This window comes from Apaloderma vittatum, unplaced genomic scaffold (assembly GCF_000703405.1).
Source record: "Apaloderma vittatum isolate BGI_N311 unplaced genomic scaffold, ASM70340v1 scaffold10790, whole genome shotgun sequence".
Taxonomy (NCBI): domain Eukaryota; kingdom Metazoa; phylum Chordata; class Aves; order Trogoniformes; family Trogonidae; genus Apaloderma; species Apaloderma vittatum.
This window is the reverse complement of record NW_009694005.1, coordinates 23,172-39,551: the sequence shown is the minus strand read 5'-3', so window position 1 is coordinate 39,551 and position 16,380 is coordinate 23,172. Positions and strand designations below refer to the sequence as shown.

Here is a 16,380-nt window from a genome sequence, read left to right as displayed (position 1 = left end):
GCTTTTTAACTTTTATGAGATGGTTATGTAATATGAAATTGATTTTTTTTACAAGGGAAATTATATTGATTCAGAAGCTGTTAAAGGAGAAGTGCTAAAAGTTGGAAATAAAAGCTGCGAAAACCTCCTCCTGCAGTCAGAATCAATTCTGTGTACCGTTCCCAGCGATCTCCTGAAATCCAACAGCGAGCTAAAGATAGAGGTGAGGCAGCTACACCACATGTGAGATATTAATGCCATTTTTATTATCATCCCCAATGTCACTATTGAACCGATCAACTTTAAGCCTAAGCCTATGTTTACAGAGTTATCTCTGTCTCTGTTTGTTTGGGATGGCAATTCAAATAATATCGACTATTTTTAAAAAAATGTTATCATCATTGTTGTTATTACCTGTTTGCACAGAGACTTTCTGGAGCCTTAGGCACGAAGTAGGACCTGAAATAAGCACAGAAATAAAATGATAGTTATTAATCGAAACACAAGAGGAAACATAGGGGGAAGAGTGAGAAGCTATAACAGAGTAGGTTTGCTTTGGAGCTCACGAGCCGCTTTTTCAGCAAAAAATTCTGCTGCAATCAGGAGGATCAGATCCCTCCTGAAAGATTTTTTTTGACCTGCTTTTTACAGTTTCATTTAAATTCTTTTTAAAAGATGCAGACACTTAGAAGAAATGTTTGAGTTCCACTGCTGTTCTAAAGGTTGCCTCACTGGAGTCATTCAGAGCGCTACTGAAAGTTTAAATTGTAGAGAGTTTTTTGACCCAGTGATTCATAGAATAAGACAGAAATCTTCCAATATATTTGTATTTTTTTACTATATAAAAAAGGGAAAATCACAGTGGAATGAGATTACTTTTAAAGTAAGAAATTTGCTAATCATGGGCTCTTATTCACTGAAAACAGTGGAAACTTTGGCAGTCATGTAAGTGTAATTAGGAGCAGGGTGTATGTAAGCTCTTTGGTGCAGGGACCATCTATTTTCCTATGTCTTTATGGCGTTCATCTCAATACGATCCTGGGCTGCAAATGGTATTCCTCTGTGCTACTACAATCTAAGTAAACAGTAATAACTAATTTGCTTTATTAATGAATTAAATATTATTTTTTAATATTAATTTATTTTGAAAAGTACACTTTTTTTAATGTACCGTAATGGCACTGTACAATTAGATGCAGCTCTCCTTTCAGTGTATCTGTTTTCCAGATCTGTAAATGCCTACTTTCATATAATAGTTGTGCACACCTTGCATTTCTGTTCATATTTTTACTTATGCAGCCAGGACTGCCGCTACATTCAGTCAGTTCTACTATGTGATACCTCCTTAACCACTAAGAAACAGATTTGCGTGACATGTATTTCTTACGTATAAAAGAACACAACATAAAGGGGTTAAATAAGGTTTCTGCTTGTTTACTGGCAAGGAGCCTCAGAAATTGCAGTCTGCCCAGCGAAGAAGAAAATTTGCTCTTTTGACGGGCAAATCCATCATTACAGTACCCAGAGGAATGAATTCCACCGGAGGAGGAGAAAAGATGGCCAAATACATTCCAACTGACTGAGCTAGTGCCGTGTGACCTAAAACAGTTTTTCCCTGTTAGCTGCTTGGTGTTTGTTTTGTTGTTGATTTTTGGGGTTGTTTCTTTGCTTTGTTTTGTTTCTTTAAACTGTCAACAAGCTAGAAGCTGGCAAGGGACAGGCTCACGTGACCTTGGGAACTGAAACGCAGGCATGCTGTCAACAGAGAGAGTTTGATGTTGCAGCATATTTATGCCAGAAGGACACATATTAAAGACATTTGGGCAATTATTTTTTTTTAACGTGCTTCTCAGTCCACATATCCATAGGCCCATACATATCCGTGCACCATTTGGGTAAAAGTATGAATTTAGCATTTTGGATTAACATCTGGTAGTAGTGGGACCCTGTTATGCAGAGTGCATGCTGTGTGTCTGGTGTAGCCCATACATAGCTGTGTCACTACCGGAGCTCTTCAAGGCATGTAATGAATCATAAAAATGCAGATCTGCTTTTGCATACACCAGTATAATAATTTCTCCACTCCCAGTGTCTTATCGCAGTACAGCATCACAAAATCAAGATTTAATACATATGGGACGTATCAGCTCATACTTTAGTTCTAATAATCTACTTTTTACTTGTCTTTTGGAATCATCACGCTATTTTTTTTCTTTGTTTTTTTTCAGTGGAAGCAAGAAGTTTTGTCAACGGTTATTGGAAAAGTGCTGATCCGGCAAGATCAGAATTTCACAGGACTAATTGCCGGAGTTGTTTCAACATCAGTATTAATTTTTATATTTTTGGTGTTTTTCCTCTGGAGAAGGAAGAAGAAACAAATTAAAGGTCCGTCATAGTCAATTCCACTAAATAATTTCATTATTATATCTTAGATTTTAAAAGTTGACATTTTGTTAAATGCCATGCAGTGCCCTGCCATAACCTGTCAGCAGAGGTTTCACAATCAAGTCTGATGTGTAGTTGCATGTCCGCCCTTGGCTCTTGCCTGAGCTGGGTGAAGGGACACGCTATGCCTACAGGAGAAGAGTTTTGAGGGAACTCCGAGCTCTTAGAAAAACTTGTTGACCTCTTTTCTTCAGTCAAACTTGGAGGAGGGGAAGGATAAATGACGAGCGTGGAATCACGAGTACTTCAGCTTCGTCCAATTGCTTCGTAGTCACCCAGGTTGTGCAGGACACAGAGCGCTGTGGTGTCCTGGTCTCCCGTTCACCCAAATCAGGAGCTTGGTCAGAGTGTGCCTCCTCTCTGGCCCCCAGGTCTGGGTTTCCTTACAGTGGGCATTGCCACACTGTGCAAGGCGGGTGGAGGAGGGGAGCTAATGTATAATCGGGTCTTGTTCTGGCACGGTATCACAGTCAGATCATGAAGCTGGCCCCAGAGGCTTAGAAGCTCACTTGGTGGATATTCTGGTGTGGCCAAGAGTGGGGCTTTAACTTGTGCTGTATAAATAGCTCAAGCTGAGGTCTTATCCACGTCTGGCTCAGCAGCAACCCAGCCCTCTTCCCAGCAGAGCAGAACATCTGAACTAAATACCTGAATGAACATCGGTACACAGGGAACATGAGAGTTTTCCAATGGTTCTTCCTCCTCCCATTTCAGATCTGGGAAGCGACCTAGTGCGCTACGATGGCAGAGTACACACTCCTCACCTGGACAGGCTGGTAAGCGCAAGGAGTGTAAGTCCAACAACAGAAATGGTTTCAAGCGAATCTGTAGACTACAGATCAACTTTTCTGGAAGGTATGCCTCTGTTACAAATCTCTATGGATTATATTTAATGCACCTTGCTCTTCCTGCGTCTTCAGATGATAGCTATTTTGATTGATGTCTTAATTTCAGTTTCTCATCTAGTTTGTCACTGTCTGCAGTGTTTGGGGCTTTCACGTGTTCACAGGCTTGCTGTTTGAACTGAGCTTCACAGGTGCTTCCCAAGATTAAGGTGCAGAGGATTTTTACTTTTACTCAGGCTGGAAGAATACATAAAATACTCTTAGTAAAAGCTCTTTGTAATTATGCTCTGCAATTTATTAGGAGTTAGTGGATATAACGATTTTGTGTTATTATGAGGTCCATCACACCATGCACAAATCCACTCTGAAAAAAGTGATTTTAAGGATAGAATTGGGCAGCTGTAGGTTTAGTGCATCTCAGCGACTTCATACAGTCACTATAAAGCAGCTCTGTCAGGCCCACATGGGACATGGAGTTTTGCAAACTGAAACTCTTTTGTCTGTTCATACCCCTCCTGTAAAATGGGACAGAAATGTTGATTTTAAAATTTAAGATAAAAGGATGTGAAAACTGACAAACTGAATGGAGGTCAGTGTGTACTGAGCTGCCGCTCTCAGAAAACACACTGTTTGTTTCCAGGCCTGTGGGCATGAGGGAAGAATAACCCTATGCTTAATACCTTTTTTGCCTTATAACACCATTTTAGAATGGGTGTTCTCCAGAAGAGCACTCTGCTGTGCTTATCATTCCACCGTAGGCTGAATATGTCTTTTAAAACACGTGAAAACCGTGTTCTGTGATTACCGCTGAAGAGTCTGTAAATATTACAAGTTACCATATTATGATATTTGAGATATCACAGATATTTGTTAGTCTTGTTACAGACACAGTCTGGTACTATTTCAGACGCTGCGGTATACAATTCAATAGAAATCACTCCAAATCCTTATTCCACCTTTGTAATCCCCCATCGTGGAGCTGTCTGAGAGCCAGGCCCATCCCGAGCTTCCTTTATGATTCTTTAATTGCTGCCACCAGCTCGCACAGGAAGTTGCTTGATTGGAAGGTTCCCAAAGGAAAAGGAAAGCCTGTGCTTCTGGTTAGAAGAGAAAGTGGTACACGAGACAAAACTATGCAAAGGTCCTTGGTGGAAGATAAATCTGCGGTGGTCTTGGGGCCACCATGCACTGGCAAAGTGCAGCAGGGAGAGCACCCAAGAAGGAGATGCATTCACTTGATGTTCATGTAGGACTGTTTACCTTGATTACCGTCAAATGATAAAATGACAGGAACATAGAAAACATGCAGACTCACCTGTAACAGCTGTAAAAATTATTTTGCAGCCACAGTTAAAGTATTTTACCATGGTGATTAAATTATTTGCCCTTGGTGACATAAATGTAAGCATTTGTAGTTTTGCTTCTAGATAGAGCATCACTGAGTTTTTCTCAGGACCTAGAGTGAAAATAGCACTATATGAAAATTGTCCAAGTTTTATACGTAAATATATAGAGCATGTCTGTACAGCATCTTCTACTCTTTGTGATACAGTATCTCATAATTTCTCTTGTTAAATTCATTCCCTTTTTTACTTTTTGACCCTGGGCTAGATTCTGCTCATTGACTCCACTGGAATCATTCCGAACTGAAATTAATGTAAATTAAACTTAGTTCTTTGATTCTATTACATAAAATACTAGGAAAAAGAAAATCTTTTAAACAAAAGCAATTTAAAATACCTGAGCAGCATGTTGTGGATGAAAATAATTTTCTGAAATAAATGCTCCTTGCTTGACTGAAACATTTTAATTTCTGCTATTTTAAATCAGCTGGCTCATGTTATTTTCATGAGTAGCACCAACTTTATTATCTTCGGCAGTTACAGGATATGAATCACCTCTAGGCATTTCCCTGGTTGAATATTTACCATTGGATAAATATAGCTAGTCACCAGCAGTTTGGAAACCTTCATGAAATGTAAAGTTCTCTACCAAATTAGAACATGACAATAATAAAAGGTTTCATGTTTTTAATTGTTCATTACTTCCTCCTCCCATATTGGTGTCATTTTTCCATTTTACTCTTGTTACTCCCAATTACTAGAAACGCTGTAACCTTCCCTTGGCAAGAAGTGACAAGGCTTCATTCCATCCCCTCAGAAGAGTGGAAGTTTTGCCATTTGCTTTCATAAAAGCAGAGCTGAGACAAGCATAAGTTTCTAGTGACATGGTTTTCCTGGAGTTTGGCAGATTAGCAATGCATATTTTCATTTTCCCTTTGTGACCAAAACTCCTGCAAAGCCAAGCCACTTCCAAACTGATAAACTCAAACCTTGCTTACCAATGAAATAAAACTCTCTGTTTTCCAAGGAGAATTTTGAAAGGATTGTAACAGTTTCTGTTCATCTTGCAGATCAGTTTCCAAGCATGTCTCAGAATGGATCATGCAGACCTGCCCAGTATCCTCACTCTGACCTCTCCCCAATTCTGTCTAGCGGAGACTCAGATTTAGCCAGCCCACTTCTCCAAACTAATGTCCACATTGACATCAGTGCCTTAAATCCCGATCTGGTTAAAGAAGTGCAGCATGTGGTTATTGGTGCTGACAGCCTAATCGTGCACTTCAGCGAAGTAATAGGAAGAGGTGGGTACTGTGCTCTTGCCTCACAAACTGCTCTTCTTTCTGTGCATCCATTCATTATAAACTATTCTGTAGATGGTGTCTACATGGAGGCTTTTCAAGCTTTTTACCTGTTACAGCGCTGCATCCCATGCTCCGAATCAAGCAGGGAACAAAGGGGCTCTCCTCTGAAGTCAGATGAAGGGTTGTGCATTTGATCAGTTGGAGAAGACCACCAGAGGGAGGAAGGAGTCTGCCAATTAATGGGGCTCCTTTGAACTCAGAGACTTGCTGGCTCCCCCTCAGCTCCCTCACTCACCCTTTTTCAGGCAGCTACAGAAAAGCTTGTCCTGGGCTTCTCATCCGTGAGGCAGCGGAGCAGGAGTGAGACAGAGGATGCTGAGGCGGGAGCACCAGCAACCTTAAACTTGGAGCCTAAGAGCTGACAGGATTGCTACACAACACAGAAAACTCCTGCAGTCACTAGTGCAGCCAGTAAAAGTCCCCATGGGCCAGGTGAAATGCACAAACCCCTTTTCCCTCCACACATTTCCCTCAGCTCTGAGGAATTTGGTGTTTGTTTCCTCCAGCCGAAGGTTCTCCATTCCCCCTCATTCCTCTCTCATCCCAGCTGCAGTAATGCGTAGCTCCTGATTCACTTCCCGTTATTTTTGTGCCTGATATAGCAAGTCCTCTATTTTTCTGATTTTCTCCCATCACTCCTATTCCTCTACATCTCCATAAGCGGGTTCTCTCCTTCTTTCATAGCCTAAGCCAGTATTTCTCTTAGAGGCATTTGTTAAACTCTGTACTACTGAGTACCTATTAGTAACCCAAGTAGAACCTGGATTTTCAGCGCTTCTACAGATTGTTCATGAGAGGTCTCTTGTTGAGTATCAGAATACTGACCAAAAATTTGGCTATAAATTATATTCCTAATGCCTGTTCTGCAGCAAAATAGCCACAAATCAAACAGTAAGTGTGTTTCCCTTCCATGTGTTACAGTTCATCATCCCCAAAGCAAGGGTGGGCCTTTTCTGTTTTGTTTCAGAAAAGTCCAAGTGATTTCCCATTTTTTAAGTGTTGAAAAATATCAGGAATGAGACCAATATAATTAACCATTTTTAATTTTCTCCTCCATAGCTACAAATGGGCCAAACCCCAAAATATTTTAGACACACCCATCAGGCTTTAGGATTTGTGCCCAGGCTCCAGACAATCTGTGGTCTGATGGGATTTTAGTTGCTTTTGTAAAACAAACTTTGTATTAATTTTACCCCAAGCCAAAAGCAAAGCCAACTGGGCTCTGACCAGTGCTTATGACTGGAATCTAGCAGAATTAATCAGATAGTCTTGTTCTCTGCAGAACTCACACTTGACAAAAAAGCTATTTTGCTTTCTAACTGCAAATACTAGTATTTTAAAAGTAAATAGTAAATCTGTGAAGGAAAGCCACTATTACCAGTACATTTGATTTGGATAAATTAATGCACATGCCTGGAGCTCAAAGCTCTCTGTTTCCCAAACGTGTCAACCTGACTTCTCATAGTAGGTTTCCGCATAGTAGGTTTCCATAGACTACCCCATTTGCTTAGCAGGAAAGCACAGGATCAGGAAGAATTTCTATGAATTCTTCTTTGGACCACCTCTGCTACGAGGACAGGCTGCGGGAGCTGGGATTGTTCAGTGTGGAAAAGAGAAGACTTCGGGGGCACCTAATAGCTGCCTTCCAATACCTGAAGGGAACCTACAGGAAGGCTGGGGAGGGACTTTTTACAAGAGTGTCCACTGATAGTACAAGGGGGAATGGGTTTAAGTTAAAGGAGAATAGATTTAGATGAGCTCTTAGGAAGAAATTCTTCTCCACGAGGGTGGCAAGACTTTGGAATAAATTGCCCAGAGATGTTGTGGATGCCCCCTCCCTGGAGGTGTTCAAGGCCAAGTTGGACGGAGCCTTGAGTAGCCTGATCTAGTTGAGAGGCGTCCCTGCCCATGACAGCGAGGTTGGATTAGATGATCAATAAGGTCCCTTCCAGCCTAGGCCATTCTATGATTCTATGATTCTTCTAAGAACTTTCTAAGCCTGCCAGTTTGTTCCACTGCTTAGACCATGAGAAAGAAGGCAACTTTTGCTCATCATCTTTTAGTGGCATTTCACACTCAGAACCAGGCCATAGCAGAGCCCAGAGTGACATGGTCAGTCTGTGGTGAGTAGAGCAACTCCCAAACTGTTCATGGCCAACACACCACTTGTAACGCTCAACATTTTCCGTGGAATAGGAAGACCTGAGGGTCTAAGCCCGCAGTGACTGTCCTTATGAAGCTTTCCACTGAAGATGCATCAAGGCTAAACAATCCAGTGGGCCACTCTGCATGGGCATGAAGACTACTGGGAACTTCTGACCCAGTGGTCATGTCATCACTCAACTGCTCCCTTGTGCCTTCCAGTGCCTTCCAGTGCCATCCTTTGACATGTATCTCACAGAAGAGTATGATGGGAACGGGCTGACTTGGCTTTTTTGTGTGCGCAGTCATTACAAGAACATGAAGCAGTTGTGGCGCCAGCCTTGTCATTATTTATACACTCCATCTAGGTCAAGAAATATCAATTACTCTGCAAACAGAGTTTTCATTTTATGTAATGGTGGTTTTATGTAATGGTAGTTTTATGTGTTAGTTATGAAGTATACATTACAAGGGTTGGGAATTGAACATAAATGAAGTGTGATCACTTTCTTAAGGCATAATTGCCACCCAGTGGAAAATACCAGAAAGCTAATTTTACTTATTAAAGCTAATCTTTCTCATTTTTTTACACAGGACATTTTGGGTGTGTGTACCATGGGACATTGCTGGATAATGATGGCAGGAAAATTCATTGTGCTGTGAAGTCACTGAATAGTGAGTTACGTGTTTAATAGTGAGACATTACTATAATTCCAAAGATAACCAGGGTGAACTAATTAATTACAGTGAAGTGTACTTTCACAAATAAAGATTCTTAGTTGCAGCTGGATCGTATTTATGTCTGCAGAAATTCCGGTGACTTCAGATTACCATGAGGCATTGGTGAAAAAGACATAGGAAAATGAGAGATAGGCGATGTCATTTTTTATGCTACTGACTACTGAAGATTCGGGTTTGGAAATTAAATTGCTGAAGAGTGGGCAAACCTGCTGGACAAACAGGAATAGACTATAACAACATTTATTAAAGACTTTACTCAAATGCTGTTATTCAATTCTAAATAGTTCATGATAAGAAAAGGAAAAACGGAATTAAAATCACCAACAAACTGTATTTGGTTGTTGTAAGAAAGCTGATGTGCATAACCTAGCTGTAATGTGGGAGGTGGGGAGCATGTATGTTTGTAGCTTCTCATTATCACTTTGTTGTGCAATGACACTCTCTACGGAAATGAACTGTAGTTTCTTTGGGTTTCATTAATTAACTCATTTTATTACTGGATTTCTCAGGGATTACAGACCTGGAAGAAGTAGCTCAGTTTCTGAAAGAAGGAATAATCATGAAAGATTTCACTCATCCCAATGTTCTGTCGCTCCTGGGGATCTGTTTGCCCAACGAAGGTTCCCCCTTAGTCGTTCTTCCATACATGAAACACGGAGATCTTCGAAACTTCATTAGGAATGAGACTCATGTAAGTACATGGTGAGGTCTACCGAACGGTAATGCAAGTCTAGCCACGCCCTGCTCCAACACCACACGTTAAAAGCTGTGATAATTACATTATGTCTATAACTTGCTGCTCTTGCTACACCTTAACCTTTAGCACTTGCTCAGGCTGGCACCGAGCCTGACCACAGCACTGCCACTCCTTCCCTTCCCCCTCAAATTCCTCTCTAGAATGTTTCCCAGAAATTATCAGCAATAAGTATTTCTCATTTCCCATCCATAAGCCTCTTTATAAACAAATGTGTTTATGAGATCTAAGTCGAGGGGCCCAACCATCTGCTGGTTTAAACTGGCATATCTCTGTTGACTTCAGCACAGCTGTGCCAGTCGTCACCATCTGCTCTTTCAACTCCTAGGTAAGGAATCTTCATGTCCAGCTAGTGTCACAATCCTGTTATTATCAAAATTTTTTCTTCTTACCATAAGAAAGAAAAACAGTAATTGTTACACAATCTGTGAGTATTCTATTTTCAGAAATTTTCCCTGTTCCCATTGAAAGACTTCAGATTTCTCAAACCTTTCTCACTGTTTTCTCTCCAGTATGAGACCCCAAGTCTTGCCCTCAGGTAGCGTACTCAGTACTGTGGTATTTCACCCATTTCACAGGGCTAGGACAGTATAAAGTGACTTCTGAGACAACAGGATTTTGCCCCTGTATCTATGGCAATCGACAGTAGCCAGTACAATTTAAAAAATTCTTGGGGAGTTAAGCTTTCTGCAGTAGGCATCTTTTCGCTTTTAAGCTTCTTCCAGTCTATGAGCACCAGGACCCTTGTCTGTGAATGGTGTTGTGGTCCTTCCTGAAATAGAATAATGATCATCACAGTTGAAACGGGATTGTTCGATAGAGGAAAATGATATGGAGCAATGTCAACCACACAAAAAAATCCCAACAACTATGGGACCTTACTATTACATAACAATTCATACTATTAGATAAAAGAATTACAAATTTATGTTTATACTTTTTTGATATTTAACATTTTCAGTAAGGTCTCACCTTGTAGACCAGCAGAAAGAGTTACCTATCTTTGCAGAAAATCTTCTGATAACCACGAAGGTCTCATTTGCATTTTCCATGCCATCATACTGGTAAATAAGCTTCCACTTATTTTTCCCCAAATAGGACTCTTCCTTTTCTTGGTCATTTCCAGCTGATGAGCTCCAAGTTCATAGTTAGTACCTACTACTAAATTACATGCTATTACTCTAAGCTCACAAATCTGAATTTTGTGTATCAGCTGTGCTGTTAAGGTTTCAGAATATTGTTCCACTTCCCAGTGCAGATCATGCTGCTTCTGCTTATGCAAACTCGTGGAGTCTTCTGGAGTGTGTCAGTTTTTTTGATTTCTTAAAGTGTGTTTCCTCACTGGTGGTAAGAACTTGACGTAAACTTATGCCAGCTTTACTACAAGCACCAGCCTGTCTTGATCATTCTGGTGGCATGATAGGTGTGTCAAAAACTGAGAGTCACAACAAAAAATATTTTGCTCCTTGGGCTTCTGCATTCGCTGTATCACAAATGTTTTTATTTTACAGAACCCAACAGTAAAAGATTTAATTGGATTTGGCCTTCAGGTTGCAAAAGGGATGAAATACCTTGCAAGCAAAAAGTTTGTTCATAGAGACTTGGCAGCAAGAAACTGTATGTAAGTACAAACATTGAATTCCAGCCACGTTATCACACTCTTCTGTGTAAGACAGTGAGATGAGATAAATGAAATTTTCCAGGATGCTGCTTTTTTAGTCAAAATAGCATGTTTTTTCATTGTTCCCTAATTGTACTGATGTTTGTCTTGCATACTGATGAGCTGTTGGGCTTGCTAAGGGCTCACTTCTTTCACATAAGCTTTTTTTGAGTGTGGGAAATAAGAAAAGCTGAGGTGAAAGCATAGCCTTTCAAAATCACTGGTTAGAGAGTTTAAAAGGCATCTCCTAAGGGAAGTTAAACTGCTGTTGTCTCAACTTGCTGTGCTTCCACCCAGCCTCTTCAGAAGCAGCACGTCTCCACTGCCGCACCTAGCAGGAGGGAGAGGAACTCAGGGGAACTTTGTGAGAAAAACAGGAACACAAAGAAATACCAGCGAGACCTCTTGACAGTAATCTTTCATTACATGAGTATGGGCTTACCTTGGCTCAGTTGCGCACACAAATTAACATTAAAAAATCAGGGCATGCAAAGAATCTCACTAGTGTCTGGGTAGCCAGTTTAGTTCACACAAAGACAAACTGATGAAGGCGTTGCCAATACTATTATGCCAATTCATCATCTATACTGTGAATTAATGAGGTACAGGATTAAATGTTAGAGTTTATTTTTACCACATCATAATTTGGAACTGCAGCAGCAAAAAGCTTATTCACCTGTGACATCAGATTTCTTACTCTTTTTTCAAAGAGTGCACACTCGTGCATCTGAACAGCCTCTGGAAAAGAAAGTTTTCTTACAGATGCTGTTTTTAAGGGAGGAAAAAAGCCATAAGCAACATGATCTTTAGGTTTCCTAAGAAGAAAGGAATTGGGTTACTGGATAAAATAATACTACAGTCCTGCTTCATCTAATCAAAGTCCAAATAGCAGTAGCCTGTGGCCTACTGTCTGTTCCTTGGGTGAGCAGGGAACAGCTATCAGGATATCTCACACTGCCAACTGAGTGACTGCTTTTGTAGTTCTGCGTGGCTCAGTGCTTCAGAGCCTGGAGAGCTGCTGCCACGTGAGATGAAGATGTAGGGCTGAAGACCCACATTGCCCAGTGGCCATGTGCAACCTGTCACTCAGAAGCACAGCCTTTCCCACTATGGTGATGTCCATCAGGAAGGAGGCCAGGATGTAAATACAGTGCCCATGGACTCTTGCCTCTTCCACTACCCTGGAAGAGGTGCAGAAAGCTGCTGTGGAATAAACTGTACCCTGTCGACCCATCAAAGTTCCCTCCTACTCCCTTCATTGGTATTGGTTTAGTTATTGCATCAGTAAATACAGTAGATGGTCATGTGCCATTCAGAGGGACTTCAACAAACCGGAGAGTTGTCCAGACAGAAGCTCCATAAATTCAAGACAGAGAAATGCCACATGTAGAGGCTGAGCAGGATGGGATTCTTTAGCCTGAAGAAGGCTTAGGGGGATCTTATCCATGTATATAAATACCTGATATGGTGTATTAAAGAAGATGAAGCCAGATTCTTCATAGTGGTGCCCAGGGACAGGCCAAGAGGCAGTGGGCAAAAACTGAAATAGAGAAAATTGCATTTAAACATAGGAAGAAACACTTTTATTTTGAGGATGACTGAACACTGGCACAGGTTGCCCAGGGAGGTTGTGGAGTCTCCATCCTTGCAGATACTCAAAACCGAACTGGTCACGGTCCTGGGCAACCTGCAGTAGCTGACCCTGTTTTGAGTGGGGGCGGGGGTGGTGAAGTAAATGATCTTCAGAGGTCCCTTCTAACCTCACCCTTTCTATGACTGTATGATTCTGTAAAGAAGCCCAAAAGCAAGTGTTTGCTGTGTCCAGGTCTGCACACGTATGAAGGATAGGCTTAAGCATGCCAACACCCATGCTCTGTCTGTTTTCTGACAGTCATACTGCTTATCAGGACAAATACCAAGCTTAGGAGGAGCAAAACTAGGGAGATGTGGTGTGGCTGAGCTGTAACTCCAGCAGAACTTTCCTTATGCCACCATTCTTTCCCAGCACAGACACCAAACACAGCCTTAGTTACACGACTACATCACTGTTATATACGGGCAGTTGCTGAGATAATGATCAGTCCTTCCTTACCAAAATTGAAAGTGAATAAGAAAAGTGATGCCTCGACATGGAAATAACAATGAGTTGTTTCTAAGGGTACAGAAGAAGAAACAGCTGTGGAAGAAATGATGTAGCACTCAATCAGGATGTATAGGCTGTTAGCAAAAATCTTTTTATACAGAGCAATTGTTTTAAAAGAACTGTAATTCAAATTATATTATCAAAACAATGTCAGTAATTTCCTGAGTTCATTCACTGTGTTAAGTGGGTGTCAAGTGTACTTTGCTGCACTTTTTGTTTCACTGCTACATTAGTTAATAGATCCAGGATAAAGTACTGCCTTCCAAAGTCACAGTCTAAAAAATGCAAGTCACTCATTATAATCCACCATCACTGTAAATCTCACCTGCTCGGTTGCAGATAATACTTTTTGTCATTTCTCTAGGTTGGATGAAAAATTCACTGTCAAGGTTGCTGATTTTGGTCTTGCTAGAGATGTCTATGATAAAGAATACTACAGTGTGCACAATAAAACAGGAGCTAAACTGCCAGTGAAATGGATGGCTTTAGAAAGTTTACAAACTCAGAAGTTCACAACAAAGTCAGACGTGGTAATGTACAAACATAATTGTATCACCTATTAATTTCTCTTATATTGCTTGAGGCATCTCTGTAGTATTTAATTAATGGACTAACGCCAACCCAAAACTGGTATTTGAATTTAACTTTAGTTCACGTAAGAGTAAGAGACTGTTTCTAGATCCAGGAAGGGTATTTGTCCCAATCACAAAGCAACAAGTTGTTGACCTGAATATCTGTTATTGCTCAGAAAAAGATTATGAGTTTAATCCCACTCCAAGGGAGACCAAGGACATTCCAAGAAGCCAAGTCACAGCTAGGCCCTGCTGTAGGAGGGGCTCTGCAAAGCTTGACAGAACAGGTTAACTTTGAGACTCATAAAATGTAATAGTTCTCAAAAAGACTTTATTTGCTGTATAAATACTTACTTACTGCCTACAGCAGTCTCAAGTATTACCTGGCCATTTATGAAGACAAAATTATGAGATGAAGTCATTACTTGGCTGGATCACTTTGTATTTTAGCTCCCCTTTCAATCCAGATTCAAATTAGCCTGTGATGCATAGAATTTGCACCACGTATATTCTCTTCAGTATGTATTTACACAGGGTTAGTCAGATCATCAGCTCATGTAAATTGGCAGAGCTCCATTAACCTCAAAAGAGGTCTGCCAATTTATACCAGCTAAGTAGCAGGCCTATAGGCTTTTTTTTTCTTCTTTTTTTTTCATTTACTTAGTTGAGTTTCTCTGGCTCTAATTTAAGTGGCTCCTCAGGTTCCTACAGCATTTATTAGCCCACTTAAAAGAAACCTGAAGGCAGTAAAATAACTTTTCAAAGGGAAAATGCATGCATTTGAATGCTTAAATCTGTCAAACCATCTTCTAAAACTAAAATGTAAAGCCCTCCAACCCTATAACTTATTATTTATTTCTTTGATTTCTTAGTGGTCCTTTGGTGTGCTGTTATGGGAACTTATGACAAGAGGGGCACCACCTTATCCTGATGTGAATTCTTTTGATATAACTGTTTACTTATTACAAGGAAGAAGGCTGCTACAACCTGAATACTGCCCTGACCCACTGTAAGTAAATAGTTTGCAAAGTCTTCTGCAAATGCTGCAGATTCTGGTATCATAGTAAGCGAGACTGGGGGAGGAAAGAGATTTTTGTTTTAACATGATTTCATAACTGAACACTTCTTTTATTTGAATGGCAGGTATGAAGTCATGCTGAAGTGCTGGCACCCAAAACCTGAGATGCGTCCAGCCTTTTCTGAACTTGTTTCAAAAATATCAACAATCTTCTCCACTTTTATTGGGGAACACTACGTTCATGTGAATGCTACTTATGTCAACGTGAAGTGCGTTGCTCCCTATCCTTCTCTTTTATCATCACAGGACAACACAGACATGGATGTTGACACATGACGGGTATGTCTGAAATCGAGGAAAATCCATTCTTAGTCATCTGAACAAAAAGCAAAACGTTTTGTCCACTAGTTTTTACTGCCCAGTCTTTGTGAGAACACTGTTGCACATGTTTATGTTGTTGCCCAAGTTGCACTAGTACAAAGACATGATATCATATTGTTTAAGGCTATGGGATTCTATACACCATCACAGTAATTTCCAAGTATTTGGACAACTGCATCAGTTTACCAAATGGGGACGTTGTATGCTACCATCCGGGCTAGTTCCCACTAGCTCTCATTAATGTGTGCTCAGACCCAAGAACAAAGATTCATCATGAATGGCATGAAGGAGAATGTAGAATACCAATCAGTACGGCTGGAAGGACTATTACTGTTGCATGTACTTTAGGATAATGAGCAGTGCAGAAGCGGTTTTCACACAAAAGGCTAAGACAAACAATGAGAGTCACAAGAGTTTAAAATGTATTTTCCTCCCGCACAGTCCAAACTTTGTATTTTTTTTGCACTACATCAACAAGGTTTCTTAGAACATAGGCAGCCAAGAGAGCCAGCCTCATGGTAAATGTCTTAACAGAAGTCAACATCAAAAAGTAGTGTGCAGTAAAATAAGTATGTCAGCCTTGCCAGTCCTCTGGTGTAGTCAGACGGTACATAAAATGAAGGGAAAATCATCTAGCTTAAAGCATTCCTAGTGTCAACTTTATTCCAAGATTCAACCACTTGCTTGAGTAAAACAGCCTATATCGACAGATCTCTCGCTGAAAAAATGCAAAGCCTCCACTTCTCTCAGTAACGAATTAACCACTGTGTGAGAATAAAAACTTGTAAGCACCCATATTAAATTAATCCCTGGGATGTAGTCATATGGGCAGCATTTTTCTAGAGAGGAAGAGGAGGCCGGCAGGCTGGCAGCTTTACGGAGCTGCTGTCTGGTGAGTCACACAGCTAGTTGCTGAAGCTCTGCCACCTATCCTTGGGTGGAGCTGCCGCCGAAGGTGAGTAAAGAGCGGAGGCGTTGCAGCCAGCCCTGACCTAA

The 16,380-nt window shown here is 40.8% G+C and overlaps 1 protein-coding gene across 1 annotated transcript in view; it reads left to right on the top strand.

Moving 5' to 3' along the window:
- Positions 1 to 15,374, top strand: part of MET (MET proto-oncogene, receptor tyrosine kinase) — a gene marked incomplete at its 5' end in the record, with an annotated part of 55,531 nt that extends 40,157 nt beyond the window's left edge. The window contains 10 exons of the mRNA XM_009865899.1: positions 56 to 202; positions 2,208 to 2,364; positions 3,139 to 3,279; positions 5,683 to 5,913; positions 8,710 to 8,790; positions 9,366 to 9,547; positions 11,122 to 11,231; positions 13,778 to 13,943; positions 14,858 to 14,994; positions 15,129 to 15,374. Coding sequence (XP_009864201.1) covers positions 56 to 202; positions 2,208 to 2,364; positions 3,139 to 3,279; positions 5,683 to 5,913; positions 8,710 to 8,790; positions 9,366 to 9,547; positions 11,122 to 11,231; positions 13,778 to 13,943; positions 14,858 to 14,994; positions 15,129 to 15,339 — 1,563 coding nt within the window. The remainder of the gene's footprint in view (positions 1 to 55; positions 203 to 2,207; positions 2,365 to 3,138; positions 3,280 to 5,682; positions 5,914 to 8,709; positions 8,791 to 9,365; positions 9,548 to 11,121; positions 11,232 to 13,777; positions 13,944 to 14,857; positions 14,995 to 15,128) is intronic.
- Between the last annotated feature and the right edge of the window lie 1,006 nt (positions 15,375 to 16,380).